The 27,174-nt window shown below is 41.8% G+C and overlaps 1 protein-coding gene across 1 annotated transcript in view; it reads left to right on the top strand.

Annotated features, from left to right (window-relative positions):
• LOC133554548 (adenylate cyclase type 6-like) overlaps positions 1-27,174 on the top strand; it is a 118,034-nt gene that overhangs the window by 82,210 nt on the left and 8,650 nt on the right. The window contains exons 6-22 of the mRNA XM_061903466.1: positions 1,818-1,929; positions 3,224-3,351; positions 3,474-3,632; positions 3,756-3,897; positions 3,982-4,110; positions 8,886-8,914; positions 9,115-9,262; positions 9,366-9,463; positions 9,588-9,675; positions 12,229-12,345; positions 12,864-13,013; positions 15,083-15,258; positions 16,996-17,025; positions 17,108-17,240; positions 18,402-18,665; positions 26,106-26,310; positions 26,431-26,555. Of these exons, the coding sequence (XP_061759450.1) occupies positions 1,818-1,929; positions 3,224-3,351; positions 3,474-3,632; positions 3,756-3,897; positions 3,982-4,110; positions 8,886-8,914; positions 9,115-9,262; positions 9,366-9,463; positions 9,588-9,675; positions 12,229-12,345; positions 12,864-13,013; positions 15,083-15,258; positions 16,996-17,025; positions 17,108-17,240; positions 18,402-18,665; positions 26,106-26,310; positions 26,431-26,555 (2,233 nt within the window). The remainder of the gene's footprint in view (positions 1-1,817; positions 1,930-3,223; positions 3,352-3,473; positions 3,633-3,755; positions 3,898-3,981; positions 4,111-8,885; positions 8,915-9,114; positions 9,263-9,365; positions 9,464-9,587; positions 9,676-12,228; positions 12,346-12,863; positions 13,014-15,082; positions 15,259-16,995; positions 17,026-17,107; positions 17,241-18,401; positions 18,666-26,105; positions 26,311-26,430; positions 26,556-27,174) is intronic.

Raw genomic sequence — 27,174 nt, 5'->3', positions numbered from 1 at the left:
TGACAGTACAACACTTCAGACATTTAGTAAATCAGTATGCGGAATTAGATTAATGTATGTAATGGATTTAACGAATAAATCAAAGTACTAGTAGGTTCCAGTTAAAGAAACTGTTCAAAGTGTACAAATAAGAAGAATTCTGATAAACATATTCGAACCTAACCGAAAAAAAAGAAGAATCGTATTCATCTTATTATGTTAATCGATCAATCATCAATCAATGGTTACTTATATAGCCCTAAATCATGAGTGTCTCAAAGGGCTGCACAAGCCACAACGTCGTCCTCGGCTCAGATCCCACATCAGGGCAAGAAAAAACTCAGCCCAATGGGATGACAATATGAGAAACCTTGGAGGGGACCGCAGATGTGGAGACCCTACCCCTGGGCGACTGGTGCAATGGACGTTGAGTGAATCTAGCATTATATTGTGAGAGTCCGGTCCATAGTGGATCTAACATAATAGTGAGAGTCCAGTCGATCTTGAGTGAAGACAGGTCAGCAGTGCAGCGACATCCCCAACTGATGCACAGATGAGTGGTCCACCCTGGGTCCTGACTTTGGACTGCTCGCGGCCTCATCTGTGGTCACCATATCTGTGGCTCCCCTCTTCACGAAGGAGAGAGGGGCAGAGCAGAAAAAAAACGGCAGATCAACTGGTCTAAAAGGGGAGTCTATTTAAAGGCTACAGTATAAAAATGATTTTAAGATGGGACTTAAATGCTTCTATTGAGGTCGCATCTCTAACTGTTACCGGGAGGGCATTTCAGAGTACTATTTCAGGTGCATTCGGGCGGAAGGCGGTATACGCCCTGGACAGGTCGCTACCTCATCGCAGGGCCAACACAGATAGACATTCATGAGAAGCTTATTTATTATCTATTTTTTTATTTACTTATTTAGTAATCTATGTGTCTATTTATCCTTGTTACAGATTAAGTACAAGAAGTCAACAAATGAATGTGTTAGAAAACACTATGAAAACTAAATTTTCGACAAACATGCAAACAACTGTATGCATGTTTGAAATAAACTTATACCCTAACCATAACCAAGGGGGAGCTCGCTCTCAGGAGGATAATAAAAAGCTATTGTTCTTGTGTATAGCGCTTGTCCTAAATAGAACATACACGAACGTTTGACGTTTTTTTATTGCGGTGATTTTTGTTGACGAAAAACAGACATTTTTCTGGCGCTTCTAGAAGGCCCAAAGAAAATGTCACTGCTGTAACTGCCGAGGGCGAGCCAGTGGGTTTTCTGTAAAATGCAATGCACAGCAATTGCAAGACTACAACAAGTTGAGGGCCTGGAAATGAATGCAGAAAATGTATGTTATGAAAACGTATCATTTGTATACCATTATACAGCCGAGACTCCAACGGTCTTTATATTTATGAACATTAAAAACCCCCCACAAATGACCCTCAACCTGCAGCCCTTTGGGCAGCTTTTTTGACCCAGTTTTTGCCCCACTGGAAAATCACAGGGGGCCGAGAGCACTGTGTACTGTACTGACCTTAACTGGAACTCAATGTGTGTTTTCCCCTCGCCTCTCATTACTATCAAAAGTTAGCAATGAATGGCATGCAGACAGGGGGAGGCGAGATGTTTCTCATAGGGAAGGGCTGGAGGAGGTGACCTACATCGGCCCAGATGATGAGCGTTGGATCAGAATAAATGTCTGCCTCTCTCTCTCCCGCCCTCTTGTTTCACACAGCAGCTGGACAGCTAATTGCCTCTGTAGTTTATTACATGATGTCATGTTTTGTCCTCTTGTTTCTGTCTATTTTGGGTACCCTCCAACATCCCCCCCTCCAGCATATTGTTTGCAGACATCGAGGGCTTCACCAGCCTGGCGTCTCAGTGCACAGCCCAGGAGCTGGTCATGACGCTCAATGAGCTGTTCGCCCGCTTCGATAAGCTTGCCTCGGTGGGTTCTGACCTCCTTTAGACAACAACTCTGATAATGTGATGATGTCCGTCTTTTGAAAGTGGACACGGGGGTTGGGTTACTTAAAGGCCTACTGAAATGAGATGTTCTTATTCAAACGGGGAAAGCAGGTCCATTCTATGTGTCATACTTGATCATTTCGCGATATTGCCGTATTTTTGCTGAAAGGATTTAGTAGAGAACATCCACGATAAAGTTCGCAACTTTCGGTGTTAAGAGAAATGCCCTCCCTCTACCGGAAGTCGCAGACGATGACATCACACGTGTGGGGGCCCCTCACATCTTCACATTGTTTTTAATGAGAGCCTCCAACAAAAAGTGCTGTTCAGACCGAGAAAACGACAATTTCCCTATTAATTTGAGCGAGGATGAAAGATTTGTGTTTGAGGATATTGATAGCGACAAGACTACAAAAAAAAATTATTTAAAAAAAAAGTTTAAAAAAAAGCGATTGCATTGGGACGGATTCCGATGTTTTTAGAGACATTTACTAGGATAATTCTGGGAAATCCCTTATCTTTCTATTGTGTTGCTAGCGTTTTAGTGAGTTAAATAGTACCTGATAGTCGGAGGTGTACGTCCACGGGTTTCTTGACGCCAATGTCTCAGGGGAGTCGACGGCAGCTTTATGGACGGCACAAGCTCAGCTTTTCTCCAGTAAGAAGCGACTTTTTACCACAATTTTCTCACCGAAAACTGCTGGTTGACATTCCGTCGTCATTCATGTTTGTTTGACCGCTCTGATCCATAGTTAAGTTTCACCTCCAGGAATTTTAAACAAGAAATCACCGTGTGTTTGTGTGGCTAAAGGCTAAAGCTTCCCAACTCCATCTTTCAACTGTGACTTCTCCAATATTAATTGAACAAATCGCAAAAGATTCAGCAACACAGATCTCCAAAATACTGTGCAATTATGCCGTTATAGCCGACGACTTTTAGCTGTGTGTGTGTGCAGCGCTCATATTTCCTTAAAACCCGTGACGTCTTGCGTACACGTCATCATTACACGACATTTTCAAGACAAAACTCCTGGGAAATTTAAAATTGTAATTTAGTAAACTAAAAGGCCGTATTGGCATGTGTTGCAATGTTAATATTTCATCATTGATATATAAACTATCAGACTGCGTGGTGGGTAGTAGTGGGTTTCAGTAGGCCTTTAAACATTGTGTAACACATCAATTAGTCATCGTAGTCATGCATACACGGGTTTACATTTGACATGAGCGTGCTGTGCATTAGTGCTAATTGCATGTCGGTCCGTCCTGCACAGGAGAACCACTGCCTACGCATCAAAATCCTGGGGGACTGCTACTACTGTGTGTCCGGGCTGCCCGAGCCCCGGGCCGACCACGCCCACTGTTGCGTGGAGATGGGAGTGGACATGATTGAAGCTATTTCGTAAGGGACACACTCGCAAGGACTCGCCACACACAATCGGAGAGTCATGTGTTCCCGGTGAATGTTAAGTGGATGGACGTGTGAGGCCAGTTTTTGACAGGAGCGCATTTGTGTGTCCGCAGACTGGTGAGAGAGGTGACGGGAGTCAATGTCAACATGCGGGTGGGCATCCACAGCGGGCGTGTTCACTGCGGCGTGCTGGGCCTGCGCAAGTGGCAGTTTGACGTCTGGTCCAACGACGTGACTCTCGCCAACCAAATGGAGGCCGGCGGGAAGGCCGGGTTAGTTCCTCCAGCCCCGCCTGTTCTTTTACTAATAGAAGTTGCCATAGGCCATTTGGTTCTTGACATAGCATGTGTGTGTGTGTGTGTGTGTGTGTGTGTGTGTGTGTGTGTGTGTGATAGGCGCATCCACATCACCAAAGCAACTCTACAGTATCTAAGCGAGGACTATGAGGTAGAGCCAGGATTCGGAGGGGAGCGAAATGCTTACTTGAAGGATAATAACATTGAAACGTTTCTGGTGTTGGGGTGCAGCCAAAAGAGGGTCAGTGCACACAGAATGTTGGGTACTTACATGGGCTACTGCAGGATTCAGCCATTTAAGAATGTCTTTTGTTTTGCTCTTCAGAAAGAGGAGAAAGCCATGATGGCTAAAATGCAGCGAGCCCGTGCAAATTCTGCAGAGGGCTTGATGCCACGCTGGGTGCCTGATAGATCCTTCTCCAGAACCAAGGAGTCCAAAGTCTTCAGGCAGATGGTGAGACAGACACTGTGGGGGGGATTATTAACAACTATTTATTAGCTTGCTCACTACACTTTTCAGAGGGGTCTCCAACCTAAACGTAACCCATTCATCCATCCATCCATTGTCTACCGCTTGTTCCATTTGGGGCCGCGGGGGCGCTGGAGCCTATCTCAGTTTCATTCGGGCAGAAGGCGGCATACACCCTGGACAATCTGCCACCTCATCGCAGGGCCAACACAGATAGACAACATTCACAGTCACATTCACACACTTGGGCCAATTTAGTGTTGCCAATCAACCTATCCCCAGGTGCATGTGTTTGGAGGAGCATACTTGCCAACCTTGAGACCTCCGCTTTCGGGAGGTGGGGGGTGGAGGGTGGGGGGTGGTTGGGGATGGGGCGGAGGCGTGGTTGGGGGCGTGGTTTAGAGGGAAGGAGTATATTTACATCTACAATTCACCAACTTGAGTATTTCATTTTTATATATCAGTATTTTCATTTCTATATTTATTATATTATTTTGTTTATTGTGAGCGAGCTGTGGTGCCGAGTTTCCCCCAGGGATCAATAAAGTACATTCTATTCTATTCTATGTACAGTAGATGGCAGTATTTTCCTGTTTAAGAGGGTCACAACATTGCTGAGTCAGGTCCACATGGAGCTGGAGGGGGCGTGGCCTCCAGCTCCGCCTGAATTTCGGGAGAAAATTTGTCCCGGGAGGTTTTCGGGAGAGGCACTGAATTTCGGGAGTCTCCCGGAAAATCCGGGAGAGTTGGCAAGTATGATCCGGAGGGAACATGCAAACTCCACACAGAAAGCTCACGAGCCCAGGATTGAACCCAGGACCTTCGTATTGTGAGGCACACGCACTAACCCCTTACCACCGTGCTGCCCCAAAACATAACCCTCCATCCATCCATCCATCCATTTCTACCGCTTATTCCCTTTCGGGGTCGCGGGGGGCGCTGGCGCCTATCTCAGCTACAATCGGGCGGAAGGCAGGGTACACCCTCAAATCTAAAACAGCTCTTATATACTGGCCGAACGATCAAGTCTTATGAGCAGGGGTCTCAAATTTAATTTACCTGGGGGCCACTGGAAGTAGAGTCGGGGTGAGGCTGGGCCGCAAAAAGTATTCACTTGTAAACCTTGTGACTAAATGTCACGAGGTGACGATAAAAGTAAAATTTCATGCAAAAAGTTTTTTTATTTTTACACTGTTGAATTCCCCAGGAGATGGTCAGAGACACTTTTCGCTTGCTTACTGGAAGTTGCTTTTTGTGTTGCCCATGTTTCATTGTTATTTTTGTGTTTGGATTGTTCTTTATAGTGGGATTCAAGATTGCTATAATATATTTAACTATCAACCGTCCAGGGTGTGCAGGTAGCAACTACACTAAACCAAGGGTGTCAAACTTATTTTTATGTAACAATTAATAATATATGCGTATAAATGTCGAAGGATTTGCTTAGGGACATTGTTACACAATTGCAGATGCATTTCATTATTATATATATTTTTCTGTACACTGTGGAAAAAAAATCTGTATATTTTGCAATCAAAACTGGCTGCTCAGTCCCCAGAATTTTTTCGTAAAAATTTAGGGTGTTTTTTTATGGCCTATTGTTCTAAACATTCTGTTGTTTTACAGTAATATTATGGCAACTGAGCTGCCAGGGTTTCTGTTTACTGTGAAATCTATGATTGTTCTTTTTACAGTGTATTACTGTAAATGGAAAAATGACACCACTGTTATTTTTTACCAAACCATACGCTGATTATTAGAACGCCCACAGTAGTAAGAGCAGGAGACGCGAATATAATCACTAAGGGCTCTCACTTTGATTTATCAAGCATGAAACTGTTTTCCAGCCACATTTTTGCATCTACATTTAGGATGTTTGAAATGTATGTGTATATATATATATATATATATATATATATATATATATATATATATACAAACCCCATTTCCATATGAGTTGGGAAATTGTGTTAGCTGTAAATATAAACGGAATACAATGATTTGCAAATCCTTTTCAAACCATATTCAGTTGAATATGCTACAAAGACAACATATTTGATGTTCAAACTAATAAACTTTTATTGTTTTGTTGCAAATAATAATTAACTTAGAATTTCATGGCTGCAACACGTGCCAAAGTAGTGGGGAAAGGGCATGTTCACCACTGTGTTACATCACCTTTTTTTTTAACAACACTCAATAAACTTTGGGAACTGTCTGGACTGCAGGCAGGCCAGGAAAGTACCCACATTCTTTTACTACGAAACCACGCTGTTGTAACACGTGGCTTGGCATTGTTTTGCTGAAATAAGCAGGGGTGTCCATGATAACGTTGCTTGGATGACAACATATGTTGCTCCAAAACCTGTATGTACCATTCAGCATTAATGGTGCCTTCACAGATGTGTAAGTTACCCATGCCTTGGGCACTAATGTACCCCCATCACAGGGCCAACACAGATAGACAGACAACATTCACCCTCACATTCACACACTAGGGCCAATTTAGTGTTGCCAATCAACCTATCCCCAGGTGCATGTCTTTGGAAGTGGGAGGAAGCCGGAGTAGCCGGAGGGAACCCATGCAGTCACGGGGAGAACATGCAAACTCCACACAGAAAGATCCTGGGCCCGGGATTGAACCCAGGACTAGTCAGGACCTTCGTATTGTGAGGCAGACGTACTAACCCCTCTTCTACCTTGCTGCCCCTATAATATATAATGTATAATATATACTGATATAAGATAATATATTATATTATATTTTATAGAATTTTATCCGCGTAGTGCACACAAGAACTTCATTTGAATAGGGCGGCCTTTACCACTTTTTCATTTGTTATATAGCAGTCTTAGTAGGCGTGGCGCAGTGGTAAAGTGGCCGTGCGCAACCCGAAGGTCCCTGGTTCAATCTCCACCTAGTACCAACCTCGTGACGTCCGTTGTGTCCTGAGCAAGACACTTCACCCTTGCTCCTGATGGGTGCTGGTTAGGGACTTGCATGGCAGCTCCCTCCATCAGTGTGTGAATGGGTAAATGTGGAAGTAGTGTCAAAGCGCTTTGAGAACCTTGAAGGTAGAAAAGCGCTATACAAGTACAACTCATTTATCATTTATCAACAACACACCTATTACTAAAACACCACTTTGTCTAGTTTGTACACGCCGTTTAGCACTTATTTCCTAAATCTTCGTCTGTAGACCAGGCCCTAGGTTTTATTTGTAATGACCTTTGCCAAATTTAAATGTTGTTTCTAAAATATTACGCTTGGGTTCTTCCGAGGATGTCGTAGTCGTAGTGGTTTGTACAGTCCTTTGAGACATTTGTGATTTAGGGCTATATAAATAAACATTGATTGATTGAATAAGAAGAAAATGTACAAATCTGACTTGGACTACTGTATGATTGTAACATGACAACTTCCTTTACTAGCAATTGTGGTGAGGCTGCATTTTGTTATCTATGTCTTTATTAACAAGTATCATTCTTCTCCTCTGCATCTCCAAGGGCTTAACCCTTGGGGTTGTAATTTAGAGCCTTAAAGGCCTACTGAAACCCACTACTACCCACCACGCAGTCTGATAGTTTGTATATCAATGATGAAATATTAACATTGCAACACATGCCAATACGGCCTTTTTAGTTTACTGAATTACAATTTTAAATTTCCCAAGAGTTTTGTCTTTAAAACGTCGTGTAGTGATGACGTGTATCCAAGACGTCACGGGTTTTTAGGAAATATGAGCGCTGCACACACACACAGCTAAAAGTCGTCTGCTTTAACGGCATAATTACACGGTATTTTGGACATCTGTGTTGCTGAATCTTTTGCAATTTGTTCAATTATTATTGGAGAAGTCAAGGTAGAACGATGGAGTTGGGAAGCTTTAGCCTTTAGCCACACAAACACACGGTGATTCCTTGTTTAAAATTCCTGGAGGTGAAACTTTACTATGGATCAGAGAGCGGTCAAGCGAACATGAATCACGACGAAATGTCAACCAGCAGGTTTCGGTGAGAAAATTGTGGTAAAAAATCGATTCTTACCGGAGATCAGCTGAGCTTGTGCCGTCCATAGCTGCCGTCGAGTTCCCCGAGACACTGGCGTCAAGACACCCGTGGAGACACACCTCCGACTATCAGGTACTATTAAACTCACTAAAACACTTGCAACACAATAGAAAGATAAGGGATTTCCCAGAATTATCCTAGTAAATGTGTCTAAAAACATCTGAAACCGTCCCAATGCAATCGCTTTTTTTCTTTTTTTCTAGTCCATCGCTATCAATATCCTCAAACACATTCTCTTTCAGCCTCGTTCAAATTAATGGGGAAATTGTCGTTTTCTCGGTCCGAATAGCACTTTTTGTTGGAGGCTCCCATTAAAATCAATGTGAATATGTGAGGAGCCCCCACACGTGTGACGTCATCGTCTCCGACTTCTGGTAAAGGCAGGGCTTTTTTGTCAGCACCAAAAGTTGCGAACTTTACCGTGGATGTTCTCTACTAAATCCTTTCAGCAGAAAAATGGCAATATCGCGAAATGATCAAGTATGACACATAGAATGGACTTGCTATCCTCGTTTAAATAAGAAAATCTCATTTCAGTAGGCCTTTAAGCATTAATTAAAACATCAGCCTGGCTCTTGGGGATTAGCTGTACAGATGTCTGAGCCGGTGTCTGTTTTTTCGCTGCACTTGCGGCCACATGATAATCACCCTTTTCACTCTCCTCTCACTCTCACTGTGTTTCTTTTCAGGGCATCGATGAAGCATCCAGCAAGGACAAGTGAGTGTTTGAGTTGTTCAGAGTAGCTTTGGTTAGGAGGGGTTGATCAGCAGACTGTTACTGTTGCTTTTATTTAGTCAAATCCCACCAGGCCCTGATGCCATATTAGCTCTGACTCATCTTGCCCATCACATCACAGGCCCGACTCAGACACAAACAAAGACGACCATATGTGACCCAATGTTCCGTCTCCCTTGTAGCCGCTGCATTCAGGAGGCCTTGAACCCTGAAGATGAGGTGGACGAGTTCCTTGGAAGGGCCATCGACGCCCGCAGCATCGACCAGCTGCGGAAGGACCACGTCAAAAGGTTCCTGCTCACTTTTCAAACTGCTGACCTCGAGAAAAAGGTCAGTGTTTGATGAGAGCTCATGCAATAGTCCTCACGGGGTACACAAAAGCAATGATTTGTTTTGCCGAGTAACTAATCCCGCGTTGATTTTCCATTGTCAGTACTCCAAAAAGGTTGATGATGGCTTTGGAGGTTACGTGGGCTGCACACTCCTCGTTTTCTTTTGCATCTGTGCCATTCAGATGATTGTTTTCACTATGTAAGTCGCTCTTTTAGTGAAAAGTCCCCCTGAACTGTGGGCAGGAAATGTGCATGTTGATTAGTTTACCACGGGTTAATGACAGTTAAACACCCTAATGAACCTGTTTTCCGGTCTTCCGCAGAACGCCCCTTATGCTTGGTCTGTACATCAGCATCTTCATCCTCCTCACCAACATCCTCTTCATCTGCTCCATCTACTCCTGCATCAAAGTAAGGAGCCAGTGCAGATATCTTCAAATGAAAATCAGTCCCTCATGTTGGTATTAGCATTAGTTTATGTCCTATATTATCATAAATCAGAATCAGAATCAGAAATACTTTATTATCCCCAAGGGGAAATTAAATGATCCTAGATTTGTAACAGGGTTAGTGAAATTTGCATATATGGGTACAAACTTGTAGTTATTTCCCCATATTTATACACATTTATACACAGTATGGTAACACTCGTGAGTATATGGAGTGATTTTTGGTCCAAAACCTATTTTGCTTTCTACATTATTTAATTATTTCTTGCCATCTTATGCTAAGTATTTTATATAAAAATTCCAGTTATTTTTTATTATATATTATTACACCTAGAAATGTGTTTTTTTTTTTACCATGTCAATGTCTACTCTATCTATTTAGGGACAGAATGTCCCTTTGGGACAGAAGACCCTATTATATTTCTAATTTTATTTGTGTTTGACTTTTTCTCCCAATGTTACTGAATAGCATTATTTTAGTTTTACAGAGATTTAAAGAAACTGCATTTTTTTTTCTTCGAATTTTGCTGTTCATTCTTAATCATTATGAAAGACAAGAAGCCAAAAGGTGTTTTTTTTTTTCATTCTAACATGCCAAAATTCATTAAAAAACCGTCAGCAATACTTCATTTATGTTCCGTAACTCGTACAATAACCAAGCTGTAGCGACATTGTTATTGTAAGAGCGAAAACGGAGGAACTCTTTTTATAGCGTAGTAACATATCGCCATGCTACGGTATTAGCCGTAAAACTAACTACGGCAAGAGAAAAGCTAGCTTCTACGTCAGCAGGAAACGCGTTTGAGTTTGTAATGTACAACACAGCGATAGAACACCAATCTGTACGGACTGAAAAAAACATAAACAATCATATTACAGTATCTTTAAAGTATTAGCCCACATTTCAGCCAGACAGTCTATTGTAATAACACAATGATCAATATTAAGTGTGACTCACTCGATGTCCCTTTGGTCCAGCTGGCCGGGGACGTTTTTTCTGGTTTAATTTGGGGTAAGCACTCCATTTATGTCAAAATAGCTTGTCTCCAAATTCCACACTTGCAGCTTCTTCTCACTCTATCAGTTTCTGTCTGATCCAACTTTTCACTCTGTTCTTTGTGCTCGCTTCTAGAAGCAGCAGTTCGTTCTCTGTTCATTCAGCTTCAAAAATATAAGGTTGTGAATCCTCATATGTCCAAAAATAGTAGTCTTTGTTGTTGTTTTTTTACCAAGTCTGCCATGCCACGCCAAGGGACGGTGTGGCGCAGTGGGAGAGTGGCCGTGCGCAACCCGAGGGTCCCTGGTTCAAATCCCACCTAGTACCAACCTCGTCACGTCCGTTGTGTCCTGAGCAAGACACTTCACCCTTGCTCCTGATGGGTGCTGGTTGGCGCCTTGCGTGGCAGCTCCCTCCATCAGTGTGTGAATGTGTGTGTGAATGGGTAAATGTGGAAGTAATGTCAAAGCGCTTTGAGTACCTTGAAGGTAGAAAAGCGCTATACAAGTACAACCCATTTATGATTAGAACACATACAAGTGTTTTGTAACTCGATAGTAGGAACACAGAGTAGTGGCCAGATGTCGGACGTGTGCTGCTATGGAAACGGAAATCAATGCGCAGAATAATGTAGTCCCGACATTTGAAGGCTACTGTCACATGGCGGTCGCATCTTACTGCGTGGATTGTTCTCCCGGGCTGCAGACGGACAACTCCAGACAAAGCGTGCAATTAGAAGATGATTTATTGCTCATAAATCATACACGGAAATACAGGCAGACTGAAAACAAACAAAAGGGATGCGTGCTGATTGCACGCGGAAGCTAAGTTAAAACTTAGCACAGGAAAAATGAACTAGGAAACAGGAATAACCAAACTTAACTTGTTGCATATAGCAAACAACCAAGCCAGACTGTTTGTGACGAGCAAAGTGAATAAATAGCTCTCTGATTAGTGCCCGGCAGCAGGTGAGCATCCCGGATACTAATCAGAGGCAGCTGAAACCAATCAAAACCCATGGTAACCAAAACAAACCCAGGGGTGCACAAAACAGGAACTGAGGGAGTCCAAAAATAACATTAAAACCTTAACAAAACATGATCCGGGCCACGGATCATGACAGCTACAACCGTATCTCCTATTAGTTGCATTTGTCAAGCGTTTTTTCTTCATCTTTAAAATGTTTAAAAAAAAAAAAAAGACGTGTGTTCTTGTTTCTCAAAATGATTGTGAACAAACAAGTGCAGTTTCCTTTTAAGGATAGTCTGCTTTTGTCCAACCATCTCTTTAATTTGTTCATTTCTTGTTACTATTTTAATCCCTTCTATGGGTTCTGTCCTGAACAAAACACAGCCGTGCCATTTGCAAATAATACTAACTTTCTTTTGTAACTTTACAAATGTTGTTTACATAGAGATTGACCAATTCTGGTCCCAGCATTGACCCCTGGGGTACGCTGCAGTATGTTGACATCTCGCACCTCTAACATGGCCTTTGCTCTTTTTTGTCCTCTGGAAGCTCTTCCCAGCCACCTTGCAGACGGTAACCAAGAAAATAGTTCAGTCTCGTGCCAACAGCACACTGGTGGGCGTCTTCACCATCCTCCTCCTCTTCATCGCTTCCTTCGCTAACATGGTAAGGGGCGGCAGCTTTGTGAGGGTCGTGTCTTGTAACAGGTTTGACTCACCGAAATGAGAGATGCCAAGACATTTACAGACTCTATGGCACCTGTTTTATAAAGAGTCCAATCCACCTTAGGATGCACTTTAACTAGCGCAAGAGGTATAATTAATTGCACTCAGTCTGTCGCCATGTGTGTTCCATATTGGCCAACTCTGACTACAATTGTATCTTGTTTACATGCAAAAAACGTTTGTGTTTTTATGCTATTTGTTACCACCTGGCAAGAGTTACCAACATTGGTCCAAAAGCAACAGGATCTCTTCAAGCTCACTGATTAAAAGTTCCTACTATTATTGTTTTTCCACTGGTTGCCTTGCAACTTGATGTTGACATCAGTCCTCCAGGATATTGTTGTGTTTGGTACCAATCATATCTAAAGTGTAGCCTCCTGTAAAAACACGACTTCCTCACTTTGTATCACTGAGTATCCTGTGGCTCTCCTCATGACTGACGGATTATTTTCTTGCTAGTTTACCTGCAGCAGAGGCCAGCTGGAGGAGTGTGTGGCCGACAAGCTGAACACGCCAGTGACACTATGTCTGCTGCACAACCTGACCAAGACAGCAAAGGATGGCTTAACTCTGTGTTCCAGCCAGGTCACACCCTGCCATTTCCCAGAGGTCAGTCTTGTAGATTTTACCCCGGTAAGCCAGTGCTTCTCAATTTAAGACCCCAACCCCTACCCTCTACCCACACACACACACACACGTACACACACGCACACACACACACACACACACACACACACACAAACTTTCCTTTTTCTATAACAGAGGTGTCAAACTCATTTTAGCTCTGGGGCCGTATGGAGGAAAATATGTGCACAGGCGGGCCGGACTATTAAAATCATGACATTAAAAATAAAAAATTAAGACAACTTCAGATATTTTTTTTGTCTTACTTTGACCAATTATAGAACAAACACATTCTGAAAATATTACAATAAAAATATAGAAAAAAAATACCAGCAGCGGTAAAGTTTAAATCCATGAAGGAAAAAGAAGAAAGTGAATGAATGTATATATCCATCCATCCATTTTCTACCGCTTATTCCCTTTGGGGACGCGGGGGGCGCTGATGTCTATCCCAGCTGCAATCGGCCGGAAGGCAGGGTACACCCTGGACAAGTCGCCACCTCATTGCAGGGCCAACACAGATAGACAGACAACATTCACACTCTAGGGCCAATTTAGTGTTGCCAATCAACCTATCCTCAGGTGCATGTCTTTGGAGGTGGGAGGAAGCCGGAGGGAACTCACGCATTCACGGGGAGGACATGCAAACTCCACACAGAAAGATCCCGAGCCCGGGATTGAACCCTGACTACTCAGGACCTTCGTATTGTGAGGCAGACCACTAACCCCTCTGCCACCGTGAAGCCTGAATGTATATAACTGAAAAATTTTACATATGCATAAACATTTATTTTGTTGTTGTTTTTGTATGAATTAAGTAACGTTTATGATAACCTTTTTCCAAAACACAATATAGAATGTAAAATATAACACGATAATACATACTGTACATTTTTCAAAACGGTTACAAAAAAAATCAGAACCCAAAAATGTACTGTGGGACCCCATTTTTAAGACTTGGTGGGGTCCCAGAGACCCCATTTGGTAAATTCCTAGCGCCAACACTGATGGAGTATTGGTGCATGCAAAACAGCAGCAGGTGGCTGTGGCCTGCGGGCTGGTTCTACTACTATTCAAATATCATCTCGGGGGCCGGGGCAGCACGGTAGGAGAGGGGTTAGTGCGTCTGCCTAACAATAGGAAGGTCCTGAGTAGTCCTGGGTTCAATCCCGGGCTCGGGATCTTTCTGTGTGGGGTTTGAACGTCCTCCCTGTGAATGCGTGGGTTCCCTCCGGGTATTCCGGCTTCCTCCCACCTCCAAAGACATGCACCTGGCGATAGGCTAATTAGCAACACTAAATTGGCCCTAGTGTGTGAATGCCAGTGTGAATGTTGTCTGTCTATCTGTGTTGGGCCTGCAATGAGGTGGTGACTTGTCCAGGGTGTACGCCGCCTTCCGCCCGATTTTCGCTGAAATAAGCACCAGTGCTACCCGCGACCAACGGGAATAAGCGGTAGAAAATGGATGGATGGATCTCGGGGGCCTTAGATAATTCAGATCCAGCTCGCGGGCTTTGACTTTAACACCCCTGGTCTATAAAATTGTTTATACGAACAACTCTGCATAAAAATATATCCTTATTCACATTGAAGAAAACCCCTGAAAAATAATTATAGATCAACATGCAAAAAAATAATTATTTTGTTAACATGTTTTTTTTAGTCTGAAACGATCTGAAGTGCATCAATTTTCCTGAAGTAAAAGAAATGTATCCCTGATTAAACTCAAACATTTTAGATAAAATGACATAAACTCAATAAAAAAATATCAATTCAAATTGATCAGCAGCATCAACTCAGGAGCACAACATATAAATCAATATAACCTACAAAATAAAAACTAAATATTTGTTTTGATTTTTTAAATCAAAATGGGGAAGTCGGGATTAATGCCAACAATGAGGATGTTTTGTAGTGCACAGCTTTTCCAAATGGGGTTTAAAGCATGATACTGCATCGTGCATTGCACCTGCTATTTGAGAAACTGCAAGCTATGTGTGTGCATCAACTGTTGAAGAAAGCCTGACTAGTCCTTCCTCCTTCCTCCCCTGCAGTATTTCAGCTACAGTGTCCTACTGACCCTGCTGGCCTGCTCCGTTTTCCTCCACATCAGCAGCATAGGGAAGTTGGCGCTGATGCTACTCATCCAGTTCATTTTCCTCCTGCTGGTGGAGTGGCCTCAAGTGTTCCTGTTTGACAACGCTGACCTGCTGGTCAAAGCTAACACGCTGTAAGTGTCTTAACCGGAGGTGTCTCCATGCCAATCTTGGGGATCAATATTTCCTTTTTTAACGGATCCACCATCGACTGGGCTCAGCTAGTGTTTCAGTGGTTAGGCGGCTAAACGTGAAAGGGGATGCATTGCTCAGGAAGACACAATTACATTTCAGGATTCCTTGTTAGACATATGCTGGAGTATATAAATTTCAGGTTGGTGCCGTGTTTCTTGCCAGAACACCGGATCGAATTTGAGACAAAGGACCTGATTTACGACGCGCTTTGCTGCGTGTGCAATTGAAAGGTGGTGCAGACGGCCTTATTTAAACGAGGTCTTTACGTGTACTATACGGGGCATCACCACAGAAACACTCTTAATCACTGCACATTCATGTTATCATGCTCCCACCTGCTGCGTTTTGTCATGTTATATGCAGGAGACCTGCTATTTTTTTATGGGCATTTTAGAAGCAGTCCTGCACTGCATCCACATTGAAACCATTTGTTTTCGTTGTTTTACAGCCGAAAGCGCGCTCATTCGAGAGAGGCTGCACTTCTCCTCTCAAGACGCAAAAATGTATACTTAAAGAAGTTTTTTGGGAAATAGGAAATAGTATTAATATATATTCGATGTGGAAGAAATTATTATCATTAAAAGAAAATACTAAAGGACACCAAAAGACATGTCAATCAATCAATCAAAGTTGATTTATATAACCCTTAATCGCAGGTGTGTCAAAGGGCTGAAAAAGCCACAATGACATCCCCAGATCCAACATCAGGGCAAGAAAAAACTCAACCCATTGGGCGTAATGAGAAACTTGGGAGGGGGCCGCAGATGTGTGATCAGCATATATTTTGCATATTAATGAAGACAGAGACGCAAAATGGATGGCACGCATTATTCTGCTCACTGAACAGACACAATCCACTTTGCACATCAGCTTGGCGCATGCTATCAAATTTGCACGAGTTTCAGTAAATGCACACCTTTAGTAAATCAGGCACTGCTGCTGCCCACTGCTCCCCTCACCTCCCAGGGGGTGATCAAGGGTGATGGGTCAAATGCAGAGAATCATTTTGCCACATCTAGTATGTGTGTGACAATCATTGGTAATTTAACTTTAACTTTATCAATTTTATTTATTTATTTTAGCATATAATAATTGTATGTAGATTAATTTTTTGTCAGTTATTTATGAGTTCCTTCTCATGCAGTATATTTGGTTTGTATTTATTTTCTAATCAGCCTGACCTAAGCCTGGGTTTATGTTTTGAATAAATAATAATCTTTGTGATCAACACATGGTTTTGACAAGGTTGTAAACTGTAAGTACGTTGGATACAATTATTCAATACGTTTAAGAGTAAGATGAATAATTCAGTGTTAATATTTGAGTGGAAAAGTTGGGCCTTGAGGTCAATAAAGTTAAGAACCTGTCGTGTTTGCTATTTCTCTAATATAATAGAAACACAAAAACTTGCTTTAGTATACTAAGTGTATTAAATGGACACCTTTTGTTAGTGAACAAATGCAGTCTTTCCCAATTGCTTTCACAGTCAGCCTGGACTGCAACACAATACCATGCTACTGATTAGCTCTACTTTCAAGTGATAACATGAAGACCTACTTTCTCGTTGGGTTCCCTTTTTTTTGAGTATGTTCTAATTAATCAACGATCATATTCAAATATTGCACAATTTGTCTCGTTCAATAATATTTGAAACATTTCTGTGTGTTTCTTTACAGGCTGGGTTTTAATGCAACTGCAGAACAGTGGTATGTAGCCTTCACCGTCTGTGCTTGCTTTTCATGACTCTCTTGACTCATGTTATTGACTGATCAACTATTCTTTCCACAGCCTGGCGAGCGTGACCAAAGTACCCCTGAAGGTCATGACCCCTGTAATCCTGACTGTGTTTGTTCTGGCTTTATACCTGCACGGCCAGCAGGTGGAGTCCACTGCGCGTCTGGACTTCCTGTGGAAGCTTCAAGTAAGAGAGAGCTGAAACCAAACAAGTTGGACTTTTGAGCATGTTTGTTATGGAAGTTTGGTAATGATTATTTCATTATTTTAGCAGCCCTAATTTTTGTTTCTCTTGGATATTGTATGCTTCGTTTGTACATGTTCACCCGCTTTACAGCAGTGTTTTTCAACCTTTTTTGAGCCTGGGCACATGTTTGTCCTTGCGGAGGGCACACCACTAGCAGAAAATTTTGCAGCCAGTTCAGTTTTAGTTCCATTCTGCATAGCCATCCCTAAGCTGCAATTCCGTTTCATTAGGAGCATGGTTTAAGCATTAAATGCCTTTTTACCTGCCTCCTGCTGTCTACATATTGTGATCCCGACAAACCACACGTGTTCTCGACATCTAAAAAGCAATTAGCTACCTGCTGCCACCTACTGATATGGAAGAGTATGACACGGTTATTCTGCCGAGCTCTAGACAGCACAGTGTTATGCCTTAGCGAAAATGAGGACTCAGGTGCAGAAGGGGGGCGATTGAGACAGGCTTTATTTCAGTTTCTTTGAACTCTCTTTGGACAGAGTGATTTAAACAAAATGGCTACAAAATCTATACTTAATAAACTAGAGCAGGGGTCGGCAACCTAAAATGTTGAAAGAGCCATATTGGACCAAAAATACAAAAAAACCCATGTCTGGAGCCGCAAAACTAAAAAAGCCATATTACATACAGATAGTGTGTCATGAGATATAAATTGAATTAAGAGGACTTAAAGGAAACCAAATGAGCTCATATATAGCTGCGATGAGTTGGCGACTTGTCCAGGGGGTACTCCGCCTTCTGCCCGATTGTAGCTGAGATAAGCACCAGCGCCCCCCGTGATCCCCAAAGGGGAATAAGAGGTAGTAAATGGATGGATGGATGGAAGACAGGAAGTTTGCCAGACAACCCCAAAACAGGACTTCTCTTGCCACGGTGTGACACACAGACACTCAACAACGCCACAATATTTGCGGATTATTATTACTGGTTTGTAAAAAATTACTTAATCTCCCACGGCACACCAGACTGTACACCATGGCACGCTAGTGTGCCGCGGCACAGTGGTTGAAAAAGACTGCTCTAAAGAAATTAAATGATAAATAGAAACTAATAACAATGAACACGAGCATCTGCCCCCCTCGCCAGGCTACAGAGGAGAAGGAGGAGATGGAGGAGCTGCAGGCCTACAACCGCCGCCTGCTCCACAACATACTACCCAAAGATGTCGCCGCCCACTTTCTCGCCAGAGAGCGCCGCAACGACGAGCTGTACTACCAGTCGTGCGAATGTGTCGCCGTCATGTTTGCCTCCATCTGCAACTTCTCCGAGTTCTACGTGGAGCTGGAGGGCAACAACGAGGGAGTGGAGTGTCTCAGGCTGCTCAATGAGATCATCGCCGATTTTGATGAGGTGAGAAGACGACGAGAAGGAAAGTTTTAAGGGCAACTGCACTTTTTTTTTTAATTCTGCCTATCGTTCACAATCATTGGAGACAAGAAGACAAAAGGGGTTTTTTGTCTTTTGCATTCTTACATGTAAAAATCCCCTTGTTCTCGGTGGCTCGCGTTGCAGCTAATGGAAACAATCATTTCTACCTCTAAAACACTTTAAAAATGCATTCAAAAACTGTCACTTCATTTATATTCTGTAACGTGTATAATAACCAAGCTGTAGCAACATTGTTACTGTAAGAGCAAACACTGAGGACATCTTTTTCATGAGGGTTCCAGCTTCGATTCTTGCTTCCGCCGTCTTAGTCACAGCTGTTGTGTTTTGGGCAAGACACTGTAACCAAAAAATTAATTATTAATCTACTATTTACTGGTCAGGGCTTCACGGTGGCAGAGGGGTTAGTGCGTCTGCCTCACAATACGAAGGTCCTGCAGTCCTGGGTTCAAATCCAGGCTCGGGATCTTTCTGTGTGGAGTTTGCATGTTCTCCCCGTGAATGCGTGGGTTCCCTCCGGGTACTCCGGCTTCCTCCCACCTCCAAAGACATGCACCTGGGGATAGGTTGATTGGCAACACTAAAATTGGCCCTAGTGTGTGAATGTGAGTGTGAGTGTTGTCTGTCTATCTGTGTTGGTCCTGCGATGAGGTGGCGACTTGTCCAGGGTGTACCCCGCCTTCCGCCCGATTATAGCTGAGATAGGCGCCAGCGCCCCCCGCGACCCCGAAAGAGAATAAGCGGTAGAAAATGGATGGATGGATGGACTGTAACCACACAAGTGCCACTCACACTGACTTAGTTGTAGCTTAAAAGGTGTAGATAATGGGTTTCACTATGTGAAGCGCTTTGAGTCATTAGAGAAAAGCGCTCTATAAATATAAATCACTTCACTTCTAACATAGTAACACATAGGCGTGCTTCAGTATTAGCCGTAAAAGCAAACTACAGCAAGAGATTAGCTAGCTTTTACGTCAACACGAAACACGTTTATGTGTGTAATGCTCAACTGCTGACTGAAAAACATGAACAATCATATTACAGTATCTGTAAAGTATCAGCCCACATTTCATGTTTTTTGTACACAGCTAGCCAGATATGTACTGTAGTTGTACTCACACACATGACGTGCTTTGTGTATCATGATCAATATAAAGTGTGGCTCACTTGATGGACAGTTGTGAGTTTGGTCCAGTTGGCTCAGGTCGTTTCCTGTTGATTTGGGGTAAGCATGCCATTTATGTCGAAATAGCTTGTCTCCAAAATCCACATTTGCAGCTTTGAGTCGCCTTCACCTCACTTTATCGGCTTCCGTTTGCTCCGATGTTTCTTTCTCTTCTTTGCGCTTGCTTCCAGGAGCAGTAGCTCATCCTCAATATGTTTAATTTAAAAAAGATAAGGTTGTGAATGGTTATTTGTCCAAAAGTAGTCGTCTTTGTTGCTTGTTACCAAGGCTGCCATGATTAGAACACACTCGTGTTTGAATCCCTAAGTAGGAACACAAGTACATGAGTACATCCCCTCAGTACATCACTGACTTGCTATGCCCCTACTCTTCAGGACGCAGCCTCCAGTCTTCAGGCCAGGGTCTTCTAAAGATCACAAAAACTCATTTTAAAACCTGTGGAGACCTGGCATTCCAGGCTATAGCTCCCAGACTCTGGAACAATTTGCACTAGTCCCTTTGTGATTTTGACTGTGTTGAAACTTCTAAAAACATTTGAAAACATATCTTTTTGGTAAAGCTTTTAGTTAATGCACCTTTTAACTATCATTTTTAATCCGCTTTGTATCCTTTTTAATGACGTTACCACTGTTGTTTTACTTCACCTATGTTTTGTACAATGCTTTGTGATTTTATCTGTGAAAAGCGCTTTATAAATAAAATGTACTTACATACTTGTGGCCTGAAGTCAGACATGCCCTGCTATTGAAAGGGAAATCAATGCGCAGAAGAAATACATCTGGGAAATTATTAAAATGATCAAATTACGATAAATGTCGAACATATTACATATTGTTATGAACGTGTCTGTTATACTTGTAATGTGTATCTAAAACGTTGATGGAGGGTTTGAAGTTTTAGAGGGCTCTGAAGGCAACAACGACGAGTCCTATTTGCGGCATCTTTCTAGCCTGTTTTATCATCTTTAAATTTGTATTTATTTTTTTAAAAAGACATGTGTGGTCTTGTCTCTCATAATGATTGTGAACGATAGGCAAAATTCCTAAAAAGTGCAAATGGTATTAAGACAACTGACCATTTACAGCTTTTGCCTTTAGTGTCCTACCCTTTGGGAGACTTTCCAGGATATGTGGCAATGTGTTTGTGGGATTTTTTTGTCCATTCTTCCACAAGAACATTTGTGATGTCAAGGGGCCGGGCCGGCCATAAACACTCAGGGCCACAAAGACTTGGAGGGCACACGATTATGGCAACCAGTCACTTTAGTAGCTGGTCGTCATCGTTCTGTGCAGGTGTTTGCTTGTTTCTACTTTGATTGACTGCATGTGGAATCAATTATACTTTGTGTCTGCTAAACTTTATTTCAGCGGTGAATCTTCTGTAATAGTTACTTCTGTTTAGCCGCATCGCAGCCGTGTCCGCTTAAAAGCCCACAGAGATCATTGCTTATTCACTGTAGCGTCACATTGTACGCCATCATCGTGACAGATTTATGGCCGTATTTCTAAAACGACATGTGATTAAACCTTTTCCCCAAAGATAAACTGTAGGAAATTTTTTTCTTTTCCTTAATCTGTTTTTATACCTTTTCACTAGGGTTGTAACGGTACACAACAATTTCGGTTCGGTACATACCTCGGTTTAGAGGTCACGGTTGCGGTTCATTTTCGGTACAGTAAGAAAACAACAAAATATAAATTTTTTGGTTATTTATTTACCAAATTTGTAAACAATGGCAACATATATAAACAGTGGTCAACATATATAAAATAAAAACTAAATAAGATAAGGCTCTGAATGGTTTCTTAACAAAACCTTTCTACATATAAAGTGCTTTTTTTGATTGATTGATTGATTGAGACTTTTATTAGTAGATTGCACAGTACAGTACACATTCCATACAATTGACTACTAAATGGTAAAACCTCATAAAGTTTTTCAATTTGTTTAAGTCGGGGTCCACGTTAATCAACGTTAAACTGCCTCAAGTTGTTGCTCAGATTAAATAAAATGACAAAACTTTTCTTCTACATATAAAAAGTGCAACATTAAACAGTTTCAAGTCAACTCAGCCTCAGATTAACTTTTCTTTCCCTCCCAGCCTGGCTAACTTGGCAGGAAGAGGATATATGGGCTCATTGTTCTTCCACCATATAAGTGGGTTAAAATCTAGTTCTTAATGCGATATGGACTTAAATCTGCTGCTATAAAAACATTTGTTATTGCTTTAGCCCTGCCTGGCTCGCTGAGGAGAGGCTGCTTGAATGCGGTGATGACGCTTCAAATGGGTTAGCATGTGTTATGAGAGTAGCGTATGTGTGTGTGTGGCCCTTTAATATGTGACAGCATGTGCGGTGAGTGTGTGGGCGAGCGAGGTGAGGGAGCGGTAGGTGAGTGTGGGGAGTGGCTAGTGATTTGTTGGTTTGGCTCTGTGCAAGACCTCAATAAAGCCACAATTTGCAACTAATCGCCGGACTCTTCATTTACCCTGGAGTCCCGAGCTGTGGAGACCCACTACCGAGTAGAGTGAAGAGTGTTGCCCCCGAGAATAAATCAGCCCTGGATGAGTGTCTCCCCTGCGCTCCTCGAGCTGGAAGCAGGAAAGGTGCAAAACATGTTTTACGTGTTGTCAGGAGCAGCTGCTGAACAATGTCGGCAAACCTCCATTGTTGTATCGTGCAGCCAAAGTGTTCCTAAACGGGAGATCTTAACCAGGCAGGAGAGTCTTCCAGCTCTGGCTTTTACTTGTTGTCCTAGCCCAGTCGCTGCTAGCATGTGTACTCGTTCGGTACACCTCCGAACCGAACCGAAACCCCCGTACCGAAACGGTTCAATACAAATACACCTACCGTTACACCCTTACTTTTCACATGAACTTTGGACATGACCTTGAATATAAACACATGACTATTGTACATATTTATAGTAAATATAAATATTTACATAACTTGTAGAGTATTAATATTACATGATTTCTTAATATCTAATTATAAACATACTTGACTGTTTTTTTGTTGGTTGTGTCCTTATTGCATGCAATCAGGCTCCCATAGCTATATGAACTTCTGATTGCCCATAATAATACAGTTAACCCTTGTTTATTGCTGGTAAATGGTTTCATGAAATATGAATTACAATGTATGATTTTCATAGCAGAGTAAAACATTTTTTACGGCTTTCCAAGTACATTTTTTTACAATAAGAAGGCATTTAGACATGAAATAACACCCACGTAGTCACCTTTGCAAGCCCCAAACGATTAGGCGCCATGTGGCGACAGACGACTGTATTACAATACTCACTACACTGCATAACAAAGACTGAAATGGGGCAGCAAGCAAAATGTTTAGGACCACAAAAATGGGCAAGCCCTGGTAGGTCGGTGATGTTGTAATTAACGCGGGGAACAAGCTAATTGGGAACAGGTGGGTGCCATGATTGGGTATAAAAGCAGCTTCCATGAAATGCTCAGTCATTCACAAACAAGGATGGAGCAAGGGTCACCACTTTGTGAACAAATGCCTGAACAAATTGTCCAACAGTTTAAGAACAACATTTCTCAACGAGCTATTGCAAGGAATTTAGGGATTTCACTATTTAGGGTCCGTAATACCAACAAATGGTTCAGAGAATCTGGAGAAATCCCTGCACGTAAGGAGCGAGGCCTGTGAACTTCGATCGCTCAGGCGGTACTCCACCAAAAAGTGATATCACTGTGTAAAGGATATCACCACATGGGCTCAGGAACACTTCAGAAAACCACTGTCAGTAACTACAGTTTGTCGCTACATCTGTAAGTGCAAGTTAAAACTCTACTATGCAAAGCGTAAGCCATTTATCAACAACACCCAGAAACATTGCAAAGTGGAAAAGTGTTTTGTTGTCTGACGAGTCCACAATTCAAAATTGTTTTTGGAAACTGTGGACGTCGTGTCCTCTGGACCAAAGAGGAAAAGAACCATCCGGATTGTTATAGGCGCAAAGTTCAAAAGCCAGCATCTGTGATGGTAATCGAGGGTGTATTTGCGCCCAAGAGATGGGTAACTTACAAATCTGTGACGGCACCATTAAAAAGGCACATAGAGGTTTTGGAGCAACATATGTTGCCATCCAAGCAACGTTATCATGGACGCCCCTGCTTATTTCAGCAAGACAATGCCAAGCCACGTGTTACAACAGCGTTGCTTCATAGTAAAAGAGTGCGGGTACTGGAACAGCCTGCATGTAGTCCAGATTTGTCTCCCATTGAAAATCTGTGGCGCAATATGAAGCCTAAAATACGACAACAGAGACCCCGGACTGTTAAACAACTTAAGCTGTACATCAAGCAAGAATGGGAAAGAATTCCACCTGAAAAGCTTCAAAAATTGGTCTCCTCAGTTCCCAATCATTTACTGAGTGTTGTTAAAAGGAAAGACCATGTGACACAGTGGTTAAAAAAAACTTTTTTGCAACGTCTTGCTGCTATTATTTGCAAAAAAAAATTAAGTTTCTTAGCTTGATCTTTAATGAATATATTGTCTTTGGAGTGTATTCAATTGAATATAGATTGAAAAAGGATTTGCAAATCATTGTATTCTGTTTTTATTTACAATTCACATAACATGCCAACTTCACTGGTTTTGGGTTTTGTAAAAAGAAAAAAAAGACTGCAAAAGCATCGTTCAAAAGGCACCCAAAACTGTAAGCAAGCTCGTACTCAAATGCATGAACCTCTTGATTTGACGCATTATATAACACAATGGACTAGGGCTTTACGGTGGCAGACAGGTTAGTGCGTCTGCCTCACGATACGAAGGTCCTGCAGTCCTGGGTTCAATCCCAGGCTCGGGATCTTTCTGTGTGGAGTTTGCATGTTCTCCCCGTGACTGCATGGTTCCCTCCGGGTACTCCGGCTTCCTCCCACTTCCAAAGACATGCACCTGGGGATAGGTTGATTGGCAACACTAAATTGGCCCTAGTGTGTGAATGTGAGTGTGAATGTTGTCTATCTGTGTTGGCCCTGCGATGAGGTGTCGACTTGTCCAGGGTGTAAACCGCCTTCCGCCCGATTGGAGCTCAGATAGGCGCCAGCGCCCCCCGCGACCCAAGAGGGAATAAGCGGTATGAAATGGATGGATGGACGGATGTAACACTAGTATTCAACACCGTAACAACTTTTTGACATCAGACAAGACGAAAATCATCATCGGCCCCCTTTAAAGTTGAGCAGCACTACTAGCTAGTGAACTAAAAGTAAATTGCTGTCTCTGTTCAACCAGCATACTATCACATATCCACACTAAGTGGCATCAGTTACACATGCACACTGCACTTCCGTTTTTTGTATTCTGTTGTGAGAAGTACAAATAAAACATTCTTAAAAAGCTGAACATGTTTAAAAGTTTATAATCTGTGTTACGTTATGGGGTCAAAATTTAAGATTAGATTTTAATTTGATAATAATTATTTACAATTGGAATTAAATACAGAAATGTGTTATTAAATGAACCATTAAGGTATTTATTATTATTATTTATTAAATTACATTTAATTATGTATTTATTATAGTTTCATTATTTCACGATTTAAAGATTAATTTAGTTATTTAAATATTTAATAACACATTTAATTATTTACAGATTTGTTTATTTTCTTTTTGTCCCATACGGCCCTTGTCAGTGCTTTATGAATTTATTTTGTCTGTCAAACTCAGACTGTGGAAACAAATCTTGTCCAAACACTGCAAGTCAGCATTCTCCAATCACCAATCAGGTTTTAGGACATAAATAACTAGTTAAATGTGTCATTAAATAAAAACCCTTAACAAAATCATTAAATCATGAAATAAATGAATAATTGAATCATAGCAATAATTAATTAAATCGTGAAATATTTGATTAAATTGCAAAATAATTGCATAAATTGTGAAATAGTTAACTGAGCCATGAAATAATGAAAAATTATAATAAATTGTATCATGAAATAAGGAAGTAAATCATGAAATATTTCAACCAATGACTAAATAATTATATGTCATTTTACAAGACATAAACTAATGGCATATTTAATAACACATTTGTGTTTTATTACACATAGTCATTTAAAAAAAACATTTGAGTATTTCTTTTAGAATGTATCTATTTATTTAATTTCATCACATTAGGCCCTCCATACAAAATGTCTCTTTTGTTCTCGGTCCCTTGCCTCATCTGTCTCCTTCTCCACTTGCTTCCTAGATCATCAGTGAGGAAAGATTCCGTCAGCTAGAGAAAATCAAAACCATCGGTTCTACTTATATGGTTGCCTCTGGCCTCAACGTCTCCACCTACGACAGAGAAGGTCGCTCGCACATCCTGGCCCTGGCCGACTACGCCATGAGGCTTAGGGAGCAGATGAAGTACATCAACGAGCACTCCTTCAACAACTTCCAGATGAAAATAGGTAAGGCGGGTGGATGGAAGATATTGCTCTGTGTTGATATTTACCATTTGTTTAGGAAGCCTTTTTTTCCCTAGTAGGAGAATTTTGTACTGCGTCACTAACAGTTTGGGCTGTGCACAGGTCTGAACATGGGACCGGTGGTGGCAGGGGTGATTGGAGCCAGGAAGCCCCAGTATGATATTTGGGGGAACACAGTCAATGTAGCCAGTCGAATGGACAGCACAGGAGTAGCAGACTACATACAGGTAATAACACACTTAGTAACCTATCACATCACGTCTGTTGTCAGGGGAGTACTATTGCAGTCCACTGGAGCAGTAGTCTGCAGGCAGGGGCGTAGCACCAAATTCTGGAACCCCATTCACAAACTTACTGAAGGGCCCCCTGTCACACCCTGAACGCAACATTACCACCCCGTACATACACACTTAGTATTTTTGCATGCACTAGAAACTAAATTATTGCAGTGTTTGTCAACTTTGTTCATCAAGTATCACCTCAGAAAAACGCTTGGCTCTCCAAGTACCACCATTATGATCAACATTGAAATACGGTAGCACAGTACCTAGGTATTCATTAAAAACAAGGCAGCGATTTTATTTAACAAGTATATTTAATGTTTTTTGGACACATTAACATTACAGACGTTTGAACAGTAACACTGTGTTTAAAAAACATAAAAATAAAAACAAAACTAAAACACTGTACTTCAATTAGGTGATTCTTTGTCGTACCACTAGTAGTATATGTATCACAGTTTGAGAATCCCTGAACTATTGCATTAGTTTAGTTGACGCCAGCTTTTAAAAACATGTCCATCCATTCATTTTCTACCACTTGTCCCTTTAAAAAATTAAGTAGGTG

The sequence above is a fragment of the Nerophis ophidion genome, linkage group LG06, assembly GCF_033978795.1.
Source record: "Nerophis ophidion isolate RoL-2023_Sa linkage group LG06, RoL_Noph_v1.0, whole genome shotgun sequence".
In the NCBI taxonomy this organism is placed as follows: Eukaryota; Metazoa; Chordata; class Actinopteri; order Syngnathiformes; family Syngnathidae; genus Nerophis; species Nerophis ophidion.
The sequence above is the reverse complement of the archived record's forward strand: the minus strand, read 5'-3'. Positions and strand labels throughout refer to the sequence as shown.